The sequence below is a fragment of the Castor canadensis genome, chromosome 12, assembly GCF_047511655.1.
Source record: "Castor canadensis chromosome 12, mCasCan1.hap1v2, whole genome shotgun sequence".
NCBI classification, from domain to species: Eukaryota; Metazoa; Chordata; class Mammalia; order Rodentia; family Castoridae; genus Castor; species Castor canadensis.
Genome location: NC_133397.1, coordinates 74,676,343 through 74,698,801, shown reverse-complemented (window position 1 = coordinate 74,698,801; position 22,459 = coordinate 74,676,343). Strand labels below are relative to the sequence as shown.

At 35.9% G+C, this 22,459-nt stretch overlaps 1 protein-coding gene across 1 annotated transcript in view; it reads right to left on the bottom strand.

Annotated features, from left to right (window-relative positions):
- Dnah6 (dynein axonemal heavy chain 6) overlaps nt 1–22,459 on the bottom strand; it is a 260,955-nt gene that overhangs the window by 79,810 nt on the left and 158,686 nt on the right. Inside the window, exons 42-50 of the mRNA XM_074050092.1 lie at nt 19,459–19,630; nt 17,249–17,395; nt 16,439–16,512; nt 14,797–14,951; nt 8,286–8,517; nt 4,252–4,404; nt 2,576–2,716; nt 1,834–2,076; nt 269–436 (exon numbers count right to left, since the gene is read on the bottom strand). Of these exons, the coding sequence (XP_073906193.1) occupies nt 269–436; nt 1,834–2,076; nt 2,576–2,716; nt 4,252–4,404; nt 8,286–8,517; nt 14,797–14,951; nt 16,439–16,512; nt 17,249–17,395; nt 19,459–19,630 (1,485 nt within the window). The remainder of the gene's footprint in view (nt 1–268; nt 437–1,833; nt 2,077–2,575; nt 2,717–4,251; nt 4,405–8,285; nt 8,518–14,796; nt 14,952–16,438; nt 16,513–17,248; nt 17,396–19,458; nt 19,631–22,459) is intronic.

Below are 22,459 nucleotides of genomic sequence, written 5' to 3'. Positions count from 1 at the left end.
CCTGTAATCCCAGTATTTGGTAGGCTGAAACAGGAGGATCTCAATTTCAAGGCCAGCCTGGGCTACATAGTGACACCCTGTCTCAAAAAATAAGGAAACAAACAAAATCTCAAAAACCAAAACCAAGAACCTTGCTAATTTGCAAAAAAGTAGCATCACCAAATCTATTACCTAATTATTTTAGCAAAATGATCATATATCATTCTGGATAAGTGATCAATTGCTGACCAAAGTCTTCATACTCACATCATCAGGTAATGTAGCATACCTGATCTGCACTTTGTTGATCCACTGCCAATTTTTCCATTATGGCTTCAACGTCTTGTGATTTTGCTAACAGCACAGGTTCTAAAGCTGAAAGATCTAATTTCATTTTATCTACTAACACGTTTGTTTCTAATAGTTTGGTGAGACCATTCTTCACCCGATCTCGTGCCTAAATGACAACAAAAAATTCTATTGTAAGAGCATTATCAACTGTAAGTTTACTGGCATCTGTTACTCACCTATTAGATTTTTACATCTACAGAACTAGCAAATCTATTTGTAATACTTCAAGTTGTGAACATATTGCAAGTTGGGAATTCTTCAGATATTGGAACTCTAGGAAATGACCATGCTGTTCACCATGAAGTGTTTGGATCCATATGCCCTGGCCACAGCTGTGGGATGGCCCTCAACTGTGGCTCGCTCAGGGCAGGGACCACATTACATTATTTTTATTCCTCACAGTAGCATGTTGAATGAGTGAGGGACGTGCTCAGAGAAGAATACTGGAGGACACAGCTCTGGGATCGTGTTTGCGCAAGGTGGGTCAGGAGTGCTGAAAGCCCAGAAAGATGGGGTCCTTGAATCTAGTTCTGGATGGTGGATCTGAGCCATACTTTTCAGTAGTGATCATGTGGCAGGGAGACACCTGAGAAGAGCTGGTTTTTGAGGGTGAGTCAGAAAGCTTGGTTCAAATTTGCAGATTTCAAAAATATGTTATTTTACAAGGCATGCGTTTCATGAGGTAAAAATCCTCTGAAAAACATGTTGAATATCTAAATAGTAAATGCTTCCATTTTTACTGTGCTTGAAATTTTAGGCATGTTAACATGATGATGATGGTGATGATGTTGTATAATGGCAGTCACTATTTCCCGAGCACTTCATATGTGTCAGGTCATAATCTAAGTGTTGCATGACCAGTATCATATTTAAATTCAACAACAATCCAAGAGGGAGCTAGAGATGTTACTTTTAAGCTTTTTTTCTTTCTTTTTTATTTATTTAATTCACTTTTTGGGTGGTATTGGGAGTTGAACTCAGGGCTTCATGATTGGAGGCAGGCAGGCGCTCTACCACTTAAGCCATTTCCTCAAGCTTTATTTTTGTATTCTTATTAGACAATATTAATTAAAGTTTATATTCTGTTAAAGCTTACAGAAATTCCATAATGTGCTCAAGGCTGTACCATGAGAGGCAGAGCTTGGGTTGTACTTTGGCTGACACCAAAGTCCTTGATTTTAGTGGGAACCATTAAAACGTGTTACAATACTAAAACCTCATTTCTATGACTTAACAAAAAGTTTTCCTCCATATTTAATATTACAGAGATGATGAGCTCTCTGCTGAACTCTGATGCTGTTCATGTCATTCTACTTGAGTTAATGAAACTTATATAAATGACAGGAGGAAGATATTAATATCCAGGAAGACCCCATTGTCCCTGTTGCAGGTCAAGATGAAGAGGACTCTGGAAGATAAGACAGGTGCACAGATTTTTCACTCATTCCAAAACATTTTGGGTTTAAGCAAAAAACATGTTTTTATCGACAATATTGAGCTTACTGAAACTAACTGCTTCCTTTTTTCATCCAGCATAGACAGGTAAAGATTGATGAGCTCCAGGTAGGAGGTGGGTGTTGTGTAGTACCGCCTGCGGAGCTCTGCATAATAGCGCTCTGCTATTTGGGAGACACTCAAGTGAACTTTCACGCACATGAGAGAAAGCTTTTCTTTCAATTCATCATTTCCAGTGTCGACAGTTGAGAAAAATGTCCTTGACACAGAAAGCAGTGCTTCTTTGGGCCACTGTAAATAAAGAGGCAATCTGGAAACTGTTTATTTCAATAACATGCAGTTTGACAAGTAGGAAAGCTGTATTTTTCTGAAACTTTTCCTTACCTATTCCCTCCTTTCACCTAATTGACTCCCACGTCTGTCTCTGGTGCTTAGTGAACTGAATGAATGGCTCTCTCCTCTCATTAAAGGGGACAGGGGTTTCATTTGCTTCTCAAATAATTGCCTGCACTCATTGTCTCTGATTCCTTTCCCCTCTTCTTTCTTGAACCCTCTCCTCTGCCATCCACTGAAAAAGCTCTTATCAAGATCACTGATAACTTCTGTACTGCTCAATTCAGTGGTCTCCTTTTCCTTTGTAAATTTTGTCTCGTCTCTGTCCTAATGTTGTCACCATTGTCTCTTGCATGAGTAACTTGCTAGCAGCCTTTAAAGCTAATGCAAGTATCATGAGTTTTTCTCAGACAGTTAAAACTAATTTCTCAAAGAGATGTCCTGGGGTGTCACCAACCTGGACAAACCAGTCAATGGTGCAACAGTTGACAAGGGATGGAAACATCCGGCATCGGGAACGAAAAGCCTCCCCAACTGGGCTCATGCAGAGAACAATGTGCAGCTTCTGTCGGACTCTGCTGATAAAGTATTGAAACACCTGACAAAAAGAACAATATTTTTCAATTTCAAATAAGGATGAATCGGCAATGAAAATAAGCGTTGGCTAACATATTTGTGCTACTAATATTAAATAAAAATGTTAGCATAGTAGATTAACGAATCACTTTGTTAAGCATCTATGCCAACCCCTCTCTTTCACACAGTCTAGAAAGATGAAAAATGACATTTTGTGGACTTGCTACCAGCATTCTGGCTGTGATTTAGGCAGTCCTTATTAGTATATATGAGGAGACCTCTTGAAAAAGGAGAGATACTCAGCGGGCTTTGCTTTGGGACAGAAGTCAAGTAGGAGAGGAGGCAGAGTGCAGGCATAGGCCCTGGCAGAAGTGTAATGCCCTTGGAATTTTGTATTTGGATGTGGTTCCTTATTTTACCTGCTTCCTGACATGAGGAGGACACATGGCTTTGGAGCTGGCGGCTGCAGAAGAGGCGTGCTGACTAGTTAGCGGCTTCCTGGTCCAGCAGGTATAGTTGTGGGAGAGGCTGCCAAGCTCTCTTGACCGTTAACTTCCACAGTGTGCATTTTGGCAGTACTAAGGATTGAGCCAGGAAGGGCCTCATGCTTAGCTAGGAAAGTACTCTTCCACTTGAGACATGTCCCCACTTGCCCAGTGTTTGTTTTATAGTCATTCCTCGGAGTTAAGTCTGATATCCTGATGAGTCTGTATCCCTCTGATAAATCCCTTTGGGTTTACATTAGCTAAAGTAGACTTGCTGTCTGTATTTATAATCCCTGACCTAGCAGTAGAGGAAATTCTCACAAAGGGACACAGAAAACATATAAGAAAGAAGAGTCAAAAAGTTGAAGAAGGTGCAGAAAGAAGGGACAAACTTAGGATAGATGTATGGAATCATGGTGTTGGAGAACAGAAGTAGACGGCAGCTACACTGGTCCTGGATGAGTGAGAGAAGATACATTTCTACTTTCACTGTGTGTAACTTTGCTGATAGGAAAGGAGATCCAAAATACTAGACTCATTTGTAGTGGCGTCACAGCCTGCAAGCCCAGATACTTAGGAGGCAGAAGTACGAGGATTGTGGTTCAAGGCTGGCTTAGTCAAAAGTGTGAGATCCTACCTGAAAAATAAACTAAAACCAAAGGGGCTGGGGTTGTGGCTCAAATGGTAGGGCACTTGCCTGATGAGTGCAAGGCCTGGTGTTCAAGCCCCAGTTTTGGGGGCTGGGGGAGAGGAAGTACTAGCCTTCCTCAGGCAAGACTCTGTGATTGTTTGAAATAAACTAAGAATAAGGGAAGCTGGCTAGCTTGGACAAGGCTATGACCTCCATGGGGGCAGCAGGGTTTCAGATTTCTACTTCCATGGCTATTACTGGAAGTCTGATGAACCAACATTTTAAACATAGAAAATAAAGTACAGAATTACAAAAAATAACTAAGTATATTGAGAAAAAAGTCTATCCATGGAACCCTTAAGAGGATCTGTGAATTGCTGAGTAAAAGGCTAAGGTAACTTTTTGTTTAGAAGGCCATGTAACTATTCTGGCATGTGCTACCTCATCTCTGTTCCCTTCAGAAATTCCAACTTCTTTTGCTTTTGGTCTGGTGGCTGCTAAAACCTGCTCCAGTTCATCCTTTTCAAATAAATTAGGCACTTCACCCGAATTCAGGATGTTATTTATATCTTCTAGGAACTCTTCTACTACGATCTATAGAAGAAAGCAGAGTGACCATTATAACTCAATTATTTTACAGTTATATGTGAATTATAAAGCAAATATTTATTCTAAAATTCACATGTGTTAATTTCATCTTTAAGAGAGATATTAAAAATTAGATGGTTTCCTAACTTCTAACATAGCAACTATATTGATTTTTATTTGCCTTTTAAAAGGGCTTTTTCTCTCCCCTGGTCCAAGTCATACGTGCAAATGTTTTGTATTCTGCCCCTTTGGGCTACTCCACACTTCTGTATAGTACTTCATATTTGTAACCACAAACATGGGTGCATGATGCACCATAGACATGGCTGGCCATACATTATCATTAATGTAGATGATTTGCAGTCTTGTTTACATTATAAACACATCTTTTTTTCCCAGATTGGATAATTTTCTTGGACTAAATTCCCAGGAGTGAGATTAGCAATTAAAATGTATGGATTTTACTATTTATCATTTAATTTAAGTATGACATTTGTTTTGTTAATTTGGGGAGTATAAATGTTTCCTTTGGGAGAATTTAATTTGCATGTCTTTGCTTTTTAACAAGGGAAAATGTTATCTCTCATTTATTTCTTTCCATTAAAAAGTCTGTTCACACTTTGCAACTATTTACATATTGGAATTTTCTTCTAAATTTGCAGGGATAATTTGTACATTATGAAACTAACCTCTTACCCCATAGTTGATGCAAGTGTTAAAATAATTTTATCATTTAATATTTTTGTTTCTGTTAGCATTTTAATTATATAGAAGTTGGAGTCCTTGACAAGGTGTCTGCTATCTTATTTTTTCATTTGTAACTTTTTGTCTTTTCTCAAATAAATTTGGTAGTAATTATGCCTGATAATTTTCCCTAAAAACAAACACTAGTTCTCTTTGCCTCAATTTTCATTATTTCTGCTTTTATTGTTTCCTCATTTGTTTTGATGGTTCCTTGTGATTTTTTTCTCAAATTTTAAGTAAATTATTTTTTGTTGTTTACAACTTTTGATTCAAATCTAGTTTTATTTATATTAAGTTGGTTGTTCTCTAAACTTAAAAAACTTTTTTTTCATGGCAGTACTGGGGTTTGAACTCAGGGCTTCACGCTTGGGAGGCAGGAACCCTACTTCTTGAGCCACATTTTGGATATAAGCTCTCACTTTTTACCCAGGCTGACCTGGACCACAGTTCTCTTATTTTAAGGTTCCTGCTTTGCTGGGATAACAGGCACGTACTACCACACCCACCTTTTTTTTCTTTTGAGATGGGATCTCACAAACTTTTTGGCCTGGGCTGGCCTGGAACCATGACTGTCCTGATCTCAGCCTTCCAAGTCGTTTGGGATGACAGGCACACACACCACACCCAGCTATTGGTTGAGAAAGGGACTCATTTACTATTTGCCTAGCTGGCCTAGAACTGCAGATCTCTCCATTGCAGCTTCCCAAATAACTAGGATCACAGGCATGAGCCACTGGTACCTGGCTGATTTTTTTGGCCATTATATGAATACTTCAGAATTCCAAGTTACATCATTAATTTCTCCTTTGATTAAAGCATGGGCAAAGAGTGTTATCAGTGTAGTTTATGGCTTTTTTAAAAGTTTAATGAAAGTTTATGTAGACCTTACATATGACCAATTTTTGTAGATTTTCACTAGTATTAAAAATATTTGATTTTTCATTAAGTATAAATTATACTATGCAACTATTACTTTCAGTTTAGAAATTATATTCTTCATATTCACTATACTTTATTTTTACTTTGTATTTTCTGGTAATAATAAATTAAACTCTATTTCTAATATCTCATTTCTCTCAATTTCTTCTCACAATTATGTGAAAATGTGTAGTTTTACACATGTGCATATGTATACACATGCAATTTATGGTTATGCTTGCTCCTCATGACTAGCACATTTGAGACTGACTGAGATTTTCAACAGAGTGCCATAGCTTTTTGTTTGTTTAAAGTGGACAAAGACAATATGACTTTATCTTTGGGGCTTTAATACTTGGAGCCTTTTATGTAACTTGCATGAATTTTTTTTAAAAGCAATATTAAAATTCAGTATGCAATATATTAATTTTAGAATGATTAGAAACTATAGATAAGCAAAACTAAGAAAGCAAAAATCACTCAAGTCTATGACTCAGTTGTTTTCTAGTTGAACATTACATTTGGATAAACATTAAACTGAAGAGCCTACAGAGTAGCTGTTTTGCTCATATAATGTGATGTAACAACATATCATAATATTTTTTATACTAATGTGCATTTTTCTATAATATAATCTTTAATTTCTACATGGTGCTTTATTATGTGATTATACCAGAATTTACTTATGATGGCTCTCTCATGGTACATTAAGACTCTTTCAAGTTATTATTTAAAATATTACAATATTTTACATTCAACTTTGTATGCAGCTCTGAGTATATCTAAAAGAAATTTCAGGGGTTTAATTACTTATTGCTAATTATTTTCCAGGAAGATGTTGCTAATTGACAATGTCCCTGTGAGGAAGGAGCAGGCTGATTTCCTCACACCTTTGCTAGCACTGCATATTATGATTTTTTAACTTTTGTCAATTTTAAGGCCAAACCACTAGCATTTTTATTTATTTAAGTTTACTTGCTTATTGGTGAGGCTGGACATTTCTTTGCAAGGAAGTTCTTATTCTTTTGTATTTCTTTTATAGGTGTGCTTGTCTTTCTCTTTTGCATTTGTAATAAATACTTTTATACTAATGTAAGGGAAGCAATGACAGAGGTGACTCCATTTTAGATGAGAGAGACATTTTAAAAGCAGACATCTAAAGAGACATGAGAAACAACAGGCTTCTCAGAATAATAACAAACCCCTTATCAAAAAAACAAAATGCAACTGCACAATGTAGGCAGTGGGCCCCAAGGCCAGGAAGAGCTGGGCAGACTTTCAAGGCCAGGATGAGAGGTGCAGATCTTCTTAAAATGCTCAATTCGATAAGGAGAGGGACAGACAGGTGGTTGAGTTTAAGAAGCTGTCTCAGTGCCAACCAATCACAAATATAGTTTTAAGGTAGAATAATCGGATCCAAGCCAGTTAGCATCCTAGACTTTTCAGCTATACTAAGGCTTTAGCTTTCCAAAGCCCCTCCTGTCCACGCAGGAGCTTTGCTATCTTTTCAATAAACTTTGCACTTGCTTTATTAACTCCTGGTCCGGTGTCTTCAATCATCAGCTTTGCTAGGACATGAACTCAGGTCAACAATCCAGTACCAATGAGATACAAAGTCATTGCCTTTATAGATATTAAAGATGTTTTCCCATTTTGTGTTTGTCGTTAATTCTGCTTACAAAATGTTTTAAAAATTAAAAGGAAGTTTGAAATATTTATGCAACAAATCTGTCATTTTTTATTCTCTGGCTCATTTCTAGAAAGGCTACTTTTCCTAAAGTTAAAATATACAAGTGTAATCAAAGTTGAAAATCTTTTGTTATTGAATTCAGATCAGTTAAATTGGCTGCAACTTTACTTTTAGAGTTAATTTGGCCTGGAACATAGCCTTTATTTTTTCCTTTTGCTGGGTAAAACATATTTCCTTAACTGATTTTACTTGTACTTCTAAAAAAAAGAATTTATTACCTTCTGCTATCTTTACCCTCTCTCTCAAAGAATAGTTGAAAAATTTCTCTTTAACCTTTGATCATAATTACTTAGAATGTAAAGGGGAAAACTTGGTAAAATAAATAAAAATGTACTATAAAAGTCTTTTACAAGGTACAGGAAATCTGTTATCAGAGGCAACAATTTCTGAACTTCATCTGATAAACTGTTCAAAGCACACATTAGATTATAACATCATACATTTCCCGTTACACATGGGCTGTTTAAATATGTACCTGGGTGTCGGTGAAAAGGAAGACCATATTTTTGTCATCTACACCAGCCATTTTGTACAACTTCCTCAGGTCTTCATGAAAAGTATCGTAATTATACCCCCGGCTAAGCTCGATCTGCAAACATTTGTAGCCACATATATGAGCTGCCAGTCTTGTGAGAGACTGCTTTCCTGTGCCTCCTACTCCAACCAGCAGGGCATTGCCTCTTTCCTGACGTATCATCCGGGCGATCCTGTAAGAAGCAAAACAGAGAAAGATTCAAGTTTACAGACGTGGCTTCTGCTCAGAGCGCCTGCCCCAGAGAAGAAGGCTGGTGGCAAGAAGAGCAGAAGGCTACACTATGAAAAAGAACAGGCTACCTCAATCCCACATTGGGTGAACTTCTCCCCATAGGCTGGTGGCTCTCTGCCTTAGATGTGTACATTTAAAATAAAACAAAATTTCTGCTTCCTTTGTCCAAATGTAAAGGATTTTGTCAGGGAACCTGCCTGATTTAGGTCACAATTTATGTTAACCACTGCATTGGCAAGGTCCCCGGTTATAAGGATGAGCAAGCAGAAAATTGACTGGACCAAGGAAAAGGCACTGTAGCTCAGAAGGAGAGGTCAATGGGAACAATCACTGCTAGATACCAACAAAACTTCAGAAAATTTTTGATTCACATTAATGAGAATTTAACAAAGCACTGTAAGCCCGAAAGCAGATTAGGCATTCAGAGTGAAGCAGGAAAAACAATCTGAGTTTATGAAAAATTGGAGAGTGATGGAATATCTGACGGCCAAACTAAAAACCTCTGTGGAAGATGAGTCTCACTAATAGGATACCGCAGGAAATTAATAAGTGAAGTAGAGGACAAGCTGAAGGAATACACTCAGAACCCAGGGAAAAAACAAATTGGTATCAAAGTGATGAGAGAGAAAATGGAAGAGAAAGAAGACAAATCTAAGGGAACAAATGGGATTCCAGGGGGCCCGTAATAGTGATTACAGGAGGAGAGACAAGAGGAAGTAGACTAGACACAACAATGGCAAATGGTAGGAGAAACCCTGGAGCTGAGCCCACAGACCCAAAGGAGAAGCTAAACACTAAGTATTTTGCAGGCGCTATGTAATATTAAAAATAGTAGAAGTCTCTCTAATATAAACATATCAGAGAGATCTACATTTTAGATGTAACTGGAAAGTCTTATGAGCATCTAAAGCAGAAATAACACATTACTCCCAAAGGCACCAATAATGGTGGCCACAGGCATCTAATCTACAAGATGACGTTTCACAAGACAGTGGTTAGAAAGGGAATGATATCATGTGGTGGCCTTCCTAAATGAGTCCTGGAGGGTGTTACAGAAGTATTAGTGAGATTTAAAAATCCAAGAAGGGAGAAGCGGGGAGGCTGATATAAAATGACCAGTTTGTATGAGACTCGAGTCTATACACTGTCATTCACACGATAAAAAAGAGAATGGTAAATTTTTCTTCAACAGAAGATAGAAATGGAAAAATAATTTCTTTTCAGAAAAATATCATTAGTGTCTAAAACTTTAGATTGGGTCAGCAGAAACTAGAAATCATGGGAGAAATGTAAAAGCAGACTTAATTAATTTACTTATTAATTAAATTAATTTTTTTACAAAGATTATCTACTTATCTACTTTTATTCAAGAAGATGATAATTAGAGAAAATTGGAATTACAGTAGCTTTATTTTAAAAATTATGAACATACAAGATGGCTACTGTAACCCATGAGAGGAGACCATTGCTAACTTTTTTCCACATGTAAGCTCCATCATGAGGAGGGGGTGGGAGGGGCTGACCAATTCTCTGTGAAAGCAATGTAGACCACATAGTAGATGTTTCATAAATTATCTACACTCAATGACCAAAAATCTATGAAATAAACAACACTGATTAAACATAATGTTCTGTTATTTTGGTGGCAGGACATAAACCACAAAACAGGCAGTCTACAGGGACCTATTTAAAAAGTGTTCCTCCAGGACAAAGCCCAGATTCTGAGCTATTATGTAGAATCTTCTGAAGTAACCATCAAATGTTCAGATTTGTTGCCTTCTGAGGCAGGTCTGCTCTTTCCATACCTTGAAAGTCTTGAAAACACTGCTCTGTTGAGAACAGGGATCACCAAATTATGACCTGTGGGTTAAATCCTGCCCCCAAACTGTACATATGTGTGTATTGCTGTGTGGGTATGTGTTTTAATGCGTATGAATTAAGAATGGTTTTCAAATTTTTAAAGTGTTTTTAAAAAATAAAAAGAAGAGTAATATTTCATGATTTGTGAAAATAATATAAAATTCAAATATTAATGTCTACAAATAAAGTTTTATTGAAACATAGCCAAGCTTATTCATCATTGTTTGCATCTTCTTATACATTGCAGTGGTAGAACTGAATAGCTGCAACAGAGACTGTATGGCCCATAGAGCCTAAATTTTTTTTTTTTTTGGTGGTACTGGAGTTTGAACTCAGGGCCTCTTGTTACTAGGCAGGCACTCTGCCACTTGAGCCACACATCCCAGCCCTTTTGTCTTCTTTATTTTTCAGTTAGGACCTTATTTATTTATTTATTTATTTATGCCTGGGACCATGATCCACCTACCTATGCCTTCTATGTAGCTGGGATTACAGATGTGAGCCACTGCACCTGGCTAAAATATTTCCTATCTGACCCTTTACAAAAGGGTTTGTTGACTCCTTCCCCCAGAACCTTTTGCCAACTTCTTCCGTAAACAAGGAAACCCAGGCACCATTTTCATTGCTATGTCTCTATCATAATGCACAGCTAATGGAAGACACAACAGATCATCTGGGCTTGTTTCTCTTTAGCTACTATTGTGAGTATAAACTGAGGGCTGAATGGATATATAGTTTCCTATTATTTTTTCCAAAGTGCACAAGTGCTCTACAGGGAATGAAATATTGAATATTCTAAAAATGTTACACTTTAAGTGTCATGTTTTCTTTGTTTCATGAACATTATTACTCACAGTAGTTTGATTATTTTATGAGATTTTTTGGAAACAAATGACTGGTCTGTCTTGCTTCTGATGTTATTTTTTCTGGCAATTAACACATAAATAAATAGTAAACTCCCTACCCGCTCCTCCAGTAACAATGCTTAAATGTAGTAGACAAGCTACATTCTATGTAATGTAGTAGGAAAGATATGACTCCCCTAATTAGTGGCTCCTATTTTAATAAAGAGATCCATTCTATCATTCTTGGAGTGTGGTGACAACTTTGAGGGCATGTGATAGAAAGAAAATGCCTGATACATTTTCCTTCTTGGAAAACAAGGCTCTGAAATAATTTTTTTCCTTCAGTTGGGAGACTTTGACCTGTTAATTTTGTGCTAAAAATCAAAAAAACTAAAATATTACCAAGAAGTGGAAATACTATCTGTGCTAAATTATTGGATATTTAAGTAGTTACTCCAAAACTTATATTCATAATGAAGCCCTTTCCACTGATAAACAGCAGTAGGTGTCTCAGAAAGCTCTATAATAAGTAGAGCTATGCTTTCTATGATTCCTATCTGCTGAGCCTCTCTAGAGAAAAAGACAACATGGCTACATCGTTATTTAAATGACAATCCTTTGGATGTCTGAAAACCAAATCCTCACCATTCTATAAATACCTTTTAATTACGAATGTAAAAAATATTATAAATACATAATAAAAAATCTATCTTCTATCTAATCTCCAGGATGTCTCTCAGACCAGAGAGTGCTGCCATTGTTACTTTTTTCTTTTTGCAGGCTTAGATCTTGCCTGAGTTATAGAAATAAAAGTTGTTAGGGGATAGTGTGTGGGTATTTTGGCAGGGGACAGATGGGAAGCAACTGGTATCTTGACAACTCAGTGACAAATATCGTATGTTATAATATAAGCTGTGGCAAACACAAGTTTTTAAATTAGAGTTAATTAAAGAGCAGAAATGTAGGATAGGCAGAAAACTTTATTTGCTTATGGATTATGTGAAAAAAAATCCTGGGGGTTTGTCAGTTTCAACAAAGACCAATACTAAAACATAGTTGACATGGGAAGAAAACAATGCCATTAAAATCTTGCAGCAGTAGTAGGTCATGGGAAATCCTATTCTCACTCATATTTTACAATGCTTATTCCACAGAATATGATATCAAGTCTGGGTGCCACCTTTTAAGTGAACATTGGAAAATTATAAAGCACTCAGAATGTTGAAAGCAACATGAAAGATCCAGGCAAATTTTGCCTGCAGAGGATGAAGCCAGAGAATGAGGGAAATAATTTTCCAACTTTTGGGGGCTGTTATGAAAAAGTGTGGGGTCACTTTGGGTGGGGAGACCTACAGTGGAGTTAGAACCAAAGCACCAAATGTGATTTCCCAGTCAGTCATTCACTAGCTTTAGGAATTTGGAAAATTTACCTAGTCTCTCTGTAGCACATTACATTGTCCAAAAAATGAGTGCAATGTTTCTGTTCCCATTGCTCTTTGATCTCATCAAAAAGTACATTATATGCATATATAGAAATATCACAATGAAACCCCTTTGTACATTAATATATGCTAATAGAAGAAAAACCAAAATAGAGTCTGTTCTCTTCTCATGAGCCTGGATGTGTCTGTATTACTGCTTTGACTAAAAGCATATGATATAATTGATGCCATATGACTTCTAAGGTTAAGTAAAAAGGGACATTTGGCCTGACTATAAAAAGTGTTAGGAAGGATATGAAACATGAAATCATAGGTACTGCTGTTGAGAGTGTAAATTTGAACAAGAAATTTGTATCTATATTTATATTTTAATGTTGCATATTTTTATATGCAAATATTTTTATACAAAATATCCTGTGTAGCTATCTTAAACAAACAAAAATGTCATTTTTATTTTCTTTTACAAAATCAGAGGACAGAAGGCTATTGACATTAGAAAAGCTGCCTAGGGAGCTTGGTACTAGTGAGAGTGTGGGGGAGGTGGAGAAAGGGCGTAGAAGGGTGAATATGGTGCAAATACTGTGAACACACATATATAATCGGAAAAATGATACCTGTTGAAACTATTCTGGGAATGAGGAGGGGATAAAGGAGAATAATGTAGGAGGTGAATTCAAGTATGATATATTTGATATATCGTAAGAACTTTTGTAACTGCCACAATATACCCCTACCCAGAGCAACAATAAAAAAAAAAACCCCAGAAAGACAATGATTCTTAAAAAAAAACACAAGCAAAATAGAAGCTATAGTTTATGTCATTTCATATAAAATATTCAAAAATAAAATTAGATTTATTGAAATATAATTTAGGGGTATAAATGTATTCTAAAAATTGAAAGCAAGGGAAAAATAAAATGCAGAAGAATGATTGTCAATATTAAGGAAGAGGGAAAATGAGGTTGATCAAGGAAAACTTTCAATTTTGGCAGCATTCAGTTCTTTATTTAATTTGGTGAGTTTAGTCACATTCATTTATTTTGCTTCCTAACATACACATCAATTCCATACTTTAGAATAAACTATATGCTTCATATTTTACATGCTATAAACATAAAGAAGTTTGAAATCTTAAAAAAAGGGACAGTTTGACTTCTTTCTGGATTTCTGTATTGAAGTACTTGCTTTGGAGTTCTGGGTCACCATGTAGGAAGCCCAGACACCCTGATCTTGCCATGGAGATCCATGTGGAGATTACATGGAGGCAGAGAGGCTCCAGGTGCTGTCTGAGTGCAACTGCAAGCAAGACCCCAAGATCCCAACTGCAAGACAGAACTACTGGGAGCCATGACAAAGAGTGATAAATGAAGCCGCTAAGTGCTGAAGTGGCTAAAAAGACTACTGGAACACTCTCTAAGCCTTATTTGCAAAGAGAATATGATACTGAGCCAACAGAGGTGTTGTGATGGTTAAGTGAGATGCTCCATATCATGGTTTTATGTGCACATTGACTTCCACAGGATGGAAGTGATAATAGAAGTCACAGGAAGCAGATATTAGGTCATCTTGGAAACATCATTTTAACACTCAGAATTGTCCAAACGGACACAAGTTACATCATAGTGGTGTGTGTTTCAAGAACTGTAGATATTCATGTTGAATGTGTCAGGAACATTCCTCAAAGGGTGCCTGCAGTAGGTAGGAATCAGATTCATCAGCAGATGAAATTTATGATTGGGTTCAACTTGTTCTGCTATAGTCTTGAATCCCCCCTTTATATATGAATGTAATTTGCCTTATTACACTGTACCTGTATCTCTATAAATCACTTCAGATTCTTTTTTGTAATAAGACAGGATCTATAAAAACAATAGTGGCATTTAGAAAAAATAATAATCCCTGAGATTCGACAGAAAGTTCATGGCATTTATATTTAAAATACATTTTAGATTACATTGAGAGCTGCTAAAAGTTTTAGTTCACCTAGCAACCTATTTACCACTTAATTTTTACTTTTTAATGCAAAAGAAATAAAATCATTGCATAACTACTAGGGACCTTATAGCACTATACCTTGAGACATGTTCTATGGCATCCTGGAAGAACACCAACTTTACTTCTTTAGGATTTATGAGGTTATAATCATCAAGATAGTCCTGTAGAACATTTGCAATTTTCTCTGTATTGGGCAAATCCTCATAAACCCGATCAGACTTATCTGCTCCAAACTATATGATGATTTATGGGAGAAGAATGAAGTTGAGATCAGTTATAACATATAAATATGTTACAAACATGCACAATCTGGGAAACCTATTTCATTTAACTTCTTCAAGAGGTACAATTGCAATTTCAATCATCTTTGTGTGTAACAAAATTCATACAGGGATTTAGAATAGGATTTTAATTTTTCTCACAATCTTACACTCTGATTTCATACTTTTGCTTTTGGCTATTGACATTAGAAAAGCTAACTGTTTGAAAACATGCATGGCAGATTATTATTGTTGCAAACAATCATGCCCGAATGATATGTGGTTTTTTCGCAGCAACCAAGTTTGCCAACTTGGTAAAACAAGATGGCAGTTTGTTATGTAGGTGGGGTAGTTAAATAAGTTGCTGAGGATAAAAATCAGGTGTTAACTAAAGGGAACTGAGTTCCTGTTTGAAGCTATTGAAGAAGTCTTTTTTTCTGCTATAGCAACTGCCCTGGGGTACTTTCACTTTGACTGAAATATATCCAGGCAATGTAAAAAATGTCAAGCTCTTTTCCTTTGATTTAGTTTTCCCATTTGATTATCACCAAAAATACACAGGAAACAGAATCTTTGAAAACAAACCTTGGATTTAATTTTTAATGATAAATTTAAATAGATATATCTCACACATTATTGTTTATCTTTTCTTCTGTCAGGTGGTAATACTTATCTGGAAGGGGTTCCCAGAGTGTGAGCTCCTTCATACATCTGATACAAAGATGCGTTAATTGATCACTGACCCTGCATTGGTTGGGAGCCTACTAGGCACCTAGCTCTGGGAAGAAAGCTGGGGGCTTACATAGAACAGATATGGCCCCTGTTCTGTTGGAGACAAGGAGAATGTGTTCCCAGAACAAGAGTTAACTTGGTAAAACAAGATGGCAGTTTGTTATGTAGGTGAGGTAGTTAGATGGATCCAGAACATAAAATAAGGCCCATGTGTAGATATGATTTGAAGGACAGACTTATAATGAATGTAAAGGAAATTAAATATAAGAAAAACTTGCTACTAATTAGAGTTACCTTGAAATGAAGAGAGCAATTCTGTTAACCAATAAGCTTCAATCACTGATTATTTGAGCAAGCACTGAATAACTACAAAGAATACAGTATGGGATTCCAGGTATCTGATGGCTCCCTGATCCAAATGATTACCAAAATGAATGTCACTACATTAGGGGTCAACAAACTTTCTTTAAAGCACCAGATAGTAAATATTTTAGGTTTTGCAGGTTACCCAATCTTTGTCTCTTCTATTGCACTCTGTTCTTGTACTGCAAAAGCAGTACAAGAACACACAAATAAGTGGGTATGGCTGGGTTCTGATAAAACTTTGTTTACAAAAATGGACTGTAGGTGGACTTCATCTTCACAAATGTAAAGATCTTGTAGAAGATGAACCTGGATTAGAAAACAGTAAATGCCTTATAATCATCAAATGTAGTCAACATACTTGCCTTAATGAAATCTCCAAATATGATAGGCTTTTTAAAAAAATATTCCAGGTCAATTGCAATTCCAAAGTGTTTGTCTGTTAAAAATAAAAAAATAGTATTTAATATAATAATAAGCTTATATAGTACTTTAATGATAGGATGTACAGAATAATATTGGTTGTTACTATATTTGGAAGTCTTAATTGCTATAAGTGAAAATTGAGAGAAAGCTGCATTAACACCATGACACCTTAGTTTGGTTGATAATTTCCCAGATTTAAGATTAAGAACATTTAACAAGCATTTAAAACTTTTGTTATATAGTAAATATTAGATAGTTATTTAATAAATAAGTACACTAGAATTATCTGGGTTTCCTATTAGACAAAATGCTGTTTCTCCTCTTTTCTTTTTTTTACTTAAAATTTGACATTGAATTAAAGATACTAAGCCTTCCTGAATTTCAGCAAAATAATTTTCACAATATTTAATATATTTGATCTACCAAAGAAAGTAAATTACTCATGAATACCTAAAATTCATGAACTAATTTTCATTTCCATTTATAGAAAGCAAATTACTTTTCTGTTTTTTTAAAGAACAGCTAAATAAAGATAGTTGATGTACTTTATATATGCAATCAATGCAACTTATTGAAATTGTTCTAAAAATGGGGGAGAGAGGATTGGGGGGAACGATGGGAGGGATGAATTTAATTAAGATATATTGTAAGCACATATGTAAATGACACAATGAACTCTCCCTGTACAACTAATATATGCTAATGAAAAAATACAAATCATTTTAGATATTGAAAAAATTTATATTTACTGGCCATTTCTGTCAAAATAACATGGAAGTAGTGCTTATCTTCATTATTAATCAAACGATCATGGAAGACTCTTTGACACTCATGGCAAAAGAGTCTAAATATCTGAATTTCTTCTCTTATTGTTCCTGGATCACACTGAAGGATACCTGTTTTTTGAGAGAAAAAAGGAAAATTCTACATTTGTGGAATACCCAGTAATAATTTAATTAACTAGGAAATCATTAGGTCCATGTTTATCTCCACATTGCCAGAAGTGAATGTTTTCCAGCATATATATGAAGGTAATAATGGTATCCTCATTTTTTGAAAGCAAAACTAGGACAAAAACATTATGTGACAAAAAGCAATATGTGATAAAAACATTTTTTGTTTGTTTTGTCATATTTCTTTAACTGAACATGTGAAGTGGTCAAGCATTACAGAATAAGCAATGCTCTTTTCATTCTCACATGGGTTGCAATATATTAAATGAGAAATGTTACATTTCTTTAAAAACATATATATATTATACATTTATTTGTATAATAATTAGTATTATACTTATCTCACAACTTTTGTCCTTCTGATGCTTTATACTATTATCTAAACACTCAATTCCCTGTCTTATTCTTCCTGTGTTCAGTCCTCACCAAATGCCCCTTTCTCTTCTGGATGCTGCTCAAATTATTCTGAGCACTTTTTTTTTGTATTAATATCAATTGTTACTGCCAACACTGTTTTAATACTTTCAAGTTACAGTGAAAACAATGATAATTAGCAGTGCCTAGAAATGTTCCTTTTGCACAAGGACCCCTCACCTGGGTCACCTCCTACCATGCAGACAGGGCATGGAGTATATCTACCAGGTATACAGGTACATAAAACACCACACCATACAACATGGTAGATACTGTCCTATGCTGCCTTGCAATATGAGTGCATTTTTACACATAATAATGATACATTTAAAAAAAAAATCACATTTGTGGTATTTGTGATACATGTTTCTTGAGGTACTTAAATTTTAATTATTTTCAGTTAATATTTGTAGGAATAAGGAAATTTCTAGAATATTTTGATGAAATGTGGGAGCAAGGTGAAAGATATCAAAAATTAGAATTTCCTGGAATCATTGTTAGGGATAAAATCAATCCTCAATTTTGAAGCTCAGAAATTATTCTAAAAAATAGGAATAGAAAAGTAGTGGGAAAGGATAAAAAACAAATAAATGACTAGATTAGACAATGTCTGAGGACCAGGAAGTGAATCTGAAGAAGTTCACTAAAGAAACACGGCCATACTGTAATGTTTCTATGAAAAATGAGTTCATGAGTCCTAGGACTATCCTGGTAATATAGGAGTGTAAGATTTCAGTGGTGGTGAAAGAGGAAAACAAGTCATTGTGTCATCCTATTGCAAGGATGGTGTGCTAACTTTGAGAGTCTCCAGACTCTCTCTCTCTTTGAAGGAGGAGAAAAAAGAAAACACAGTCAAAGAGCCATGAGAATGGGAGTTGAAAAGCTTAGGAACTTGAGGTGAGAACTGAGTGTGAAAGATGAGATGGTAGGGTGGTCCAAGTTCTCAAAGCCAAGTCTCAGCTCCTGCCTTGGGCCACTATCTTCTACTTCATTCTCAGCCTTGTTAATCCATAAAAGATAATGAATTAGATTTTGATGAGGACAGAAAAGGGAGCTGGACTTCAGAGACCCTAGACATTACTTTATATGCAAGTGCTTGATAGTTTTCACTTAGGCAACTTTGCAAATATTACATATAAGTTAGTTTGTTTGAATTTTTGTTGAGAAAAAATATTAAGAGAGGTATAGAACAAAGAGCATTGGATAGAAGTCAGGAGACAAAGCAGATCATGGGGCAGCTAAATTAGTGACCTCATGCACAAAATAAGGGGAAGGGCTTAATTTGTATATCATAAAGGCTTTCTTTCAGTTCTGACCTATTAAAGATGAGGCATCTGTGGTCTTATTGCTTCTATTATTTCAGTTAAAGATGTGTCACCATAATATTGAGAAATGGGAAGGGAGTTTGGAGTTTGAAAAAGCTGTGGTGCTCAGCCTGGTGTGGGGAGAGAGAGGGTGACTTAAACAGGACATGCTATGGAATTTTCAGGTGAGTCACAAACACCTGGGTACATATGATTCTACTGGGTGATTTGGGGCCAAGGGAAATGCAAGGAGGGTGCAGGTCAGAGAATGAGGGTTCAATATACTACCTTGCACACATTTGGATAAATCCCTCAAGTTAAAGACATAATGGGACTTGGCGGGTGTTGGCAGGAGATCAATACTCATTCGGTTATAAATCTCAACTGAAGCTTCTACAATGTTTGATGCAGTTTGCTTTACAGCTGGTGGGAAGTCAGTCAGGAAGCCATTTAAGATGGCCTAGAAACAGAAATATAACATGAGAAGGTTAGATTTTTTTCAACCAAATATTTGTCTTTTAGATACTTTTGATCTGATACTTTTTCTAAGAATAACTACAAAGTCAAATTTGAGCACAAAGACATCTTGAGTGTCAAAGCTCTTCTGTTCATTTCAATAATATGTTCTCAAGAATGGGCTCATTTCTGTCTGTGTGATTATTTGGATGCCTGAGTGAAATTCATACCTAACCTGTGAATTCACCATGAATCTGCCTTTAAGAAATTTAGTCCTTTGCCCAGTGTGGGTCAAGAGGATCCTTATTGAGGAAAACACAAACTCATTTAGAAATGAACAGAAGCCATCTCTGATTTTTTAAGGGTGAATGATCAGCAGTCCCATAGCTTTTTGTTTTCATGTATATTTGTGTGACTTGTAACTATTAACAACTCACACCCATCTCAGTTAATGGGCCAGCCTCCTCCATTCATATCAGGGGCTTGGAAGTCTGTGCTGACATCTCCCGTTCTATGTCCCCCACAATCAGTCTTGAATCCATTTAGTTTCCCTTTACACTACCCTGTTCTGCCTCCCTCTTATTCACCTGCCTTCTTTGCTCATTGGCCTCTCTGCTTCCAGTCTTGTCTTCCTTCTTGGTTCCCTTTAATCATGCAAATCCTACCACAGCTCCCGATGTCCATCTTCTTCAGGCTTCTTACAATTCCCCTCTCTCTCCATTGCTCACTATTTCCCAGCCATGCTGGCCTTAACATCCCATGTTCCTTCCTTCCTCAGGAGGAATAGTCACTGTTCCTCTCTCTCAATATCCACATATCCTCATAGCTTCTGCTAGACAGATGCTTTCTCATCCTTCATGTTTTAGATTACATATCATCTTCCCTGAACTCCCCATCCAAAATGAGTTCTTTCATTACTCTCTCTGATCTCATACATTACTCACCACCTATTTATGAGATATCCTCCCAACAGTAGCTCAGGAAAATCCTTCTCATTTTTTAAATAAATAAATTCTCATCACCATCCCATGAGTGATGGGAGAAGTCATCAGAATGCATGTTAAAGCATTCTGCTGAATGTATGTGAGTTAGTTTTATGACTTTACATTTGGTTCTCATATACAAGATATTTTAGAATAACAAAAGCATTTGTTTTTGGTGGACTTCTTGCTGAATATTAGCTTTTACAACTTATGAGGACTGTGTTTTTGAGGTACTCCACTTCTAGGTCCCTAACGTGAGCCTAACATCTTCCACCTGGCCAGTAATTTGAGTAGGAGCATCCCAAACCCAATCTTCAAAGTTGATGAAAAAATTCCCGATGTAGGATGTGACGGAGAACAGAAAAGTTTGAATTTATGTGTATATTATATGAAGACATGTATATACACATACATGTGCATACACAAAGTATACATTATAAATTTGAAAAAGGTTCCAGTTTGTCTATTCTCCGTCACATAAATATAGTTAATAGCATATATATTAGTGTATATGTCTATATAACTTGTATATATATTTATATAACTCATTCATTATTATCTATCTCCATGGTAGAAGCCCCATGAGAACAGAATGGCATCCATTTTGTTCATAGTGATACACTGACATCTAGTATACGAAAGGTGCTCAGTAAATAATTAATGAATTAATTAATAGCTACTAAGTTGATATTCATAAATTAAAACTCGTATCACTGGGTATAGCACCCAGGAGGCTGAGACAGGAGGATCAAGAGATCCTAGGCTACACAGTGAGACCCTATCTAAAAAACAAGCATAACAAAACCCAAGAAGCCTCCCTTGAAAAAAACCCCCCCAAATTAGCATGTGATTACAGAGGTTACTGAAAACCACATCTTGGCAGTCTATTTACAGGTTTGGCTTACGTGACATGTTTGACAACTTCATAAAATTCTTACTAAGAATATGCACAGAAAAATAGCCAGAATTCTCACAGTTGGGGAAGGATGCTTTGGTATGATGATATTAGTATGTATATTTTTGAAACTGATCATGGTTTTCAATTACTGCTGCAATATCTTTCTAGTTAGAAATTACACTTAACTTAGTGACATCATCAGCTTAATTTGCTGTACGCTGTTTAGTTTAACCTTAGAATGTATGGTGATGCATATTTTGGTATGTGAATTTCCAATAAATAAACATGTAGGTGTTATGAATTGTGGTTCAAGAAAAAGTCACCCATAACATATGTATTCTAAACATGTGCAAACCATGACTTCTCATTAGTGATAGGTTTTGTATATATGTACTGTGGGATTAACTTGCAATAGGTAATCAAAGAAAGTACAGTCATAATACTGACTGCTTTAAAATAAGAGGTGATTAAATCTTACACACATTATATATAATGTTTTGTATATAGTATATAAATTGTTCAGACTCATAGGCTTCTTCTATACAGTATAAATAAATCAATTTACTATATATGTTGCTAACAGCAAATTTACTTTAGCTTACTGATTTTCCTTTTCAGTTCTTGGTTATCCTGAGGTTCTTCCTCTTCCACAGAATGACAAAGGATAGGATAGGTGGGTTATGAACTTTTGGGTCTTGCTTAGATATGTTGTAACTGAACATAAAGCTTGCAACCCATGGGTCTTTTATTATCGTTTTATTCTATAAATGTTTTCTTATTTTATAGACAAAACATTCTGTCTGGGGGATATGTGTCCCCACCTGAATCCAGTCCCATTCAGTGGCCCCCTCCAAATTTCTCGATTTTGCCATATTTTATTTCCATTTCCACCTATGAGGTGGTATGAGTTTTAATTGTAAGTCTGAAAGTCACAGTGGAAAGAAGCAGCTCC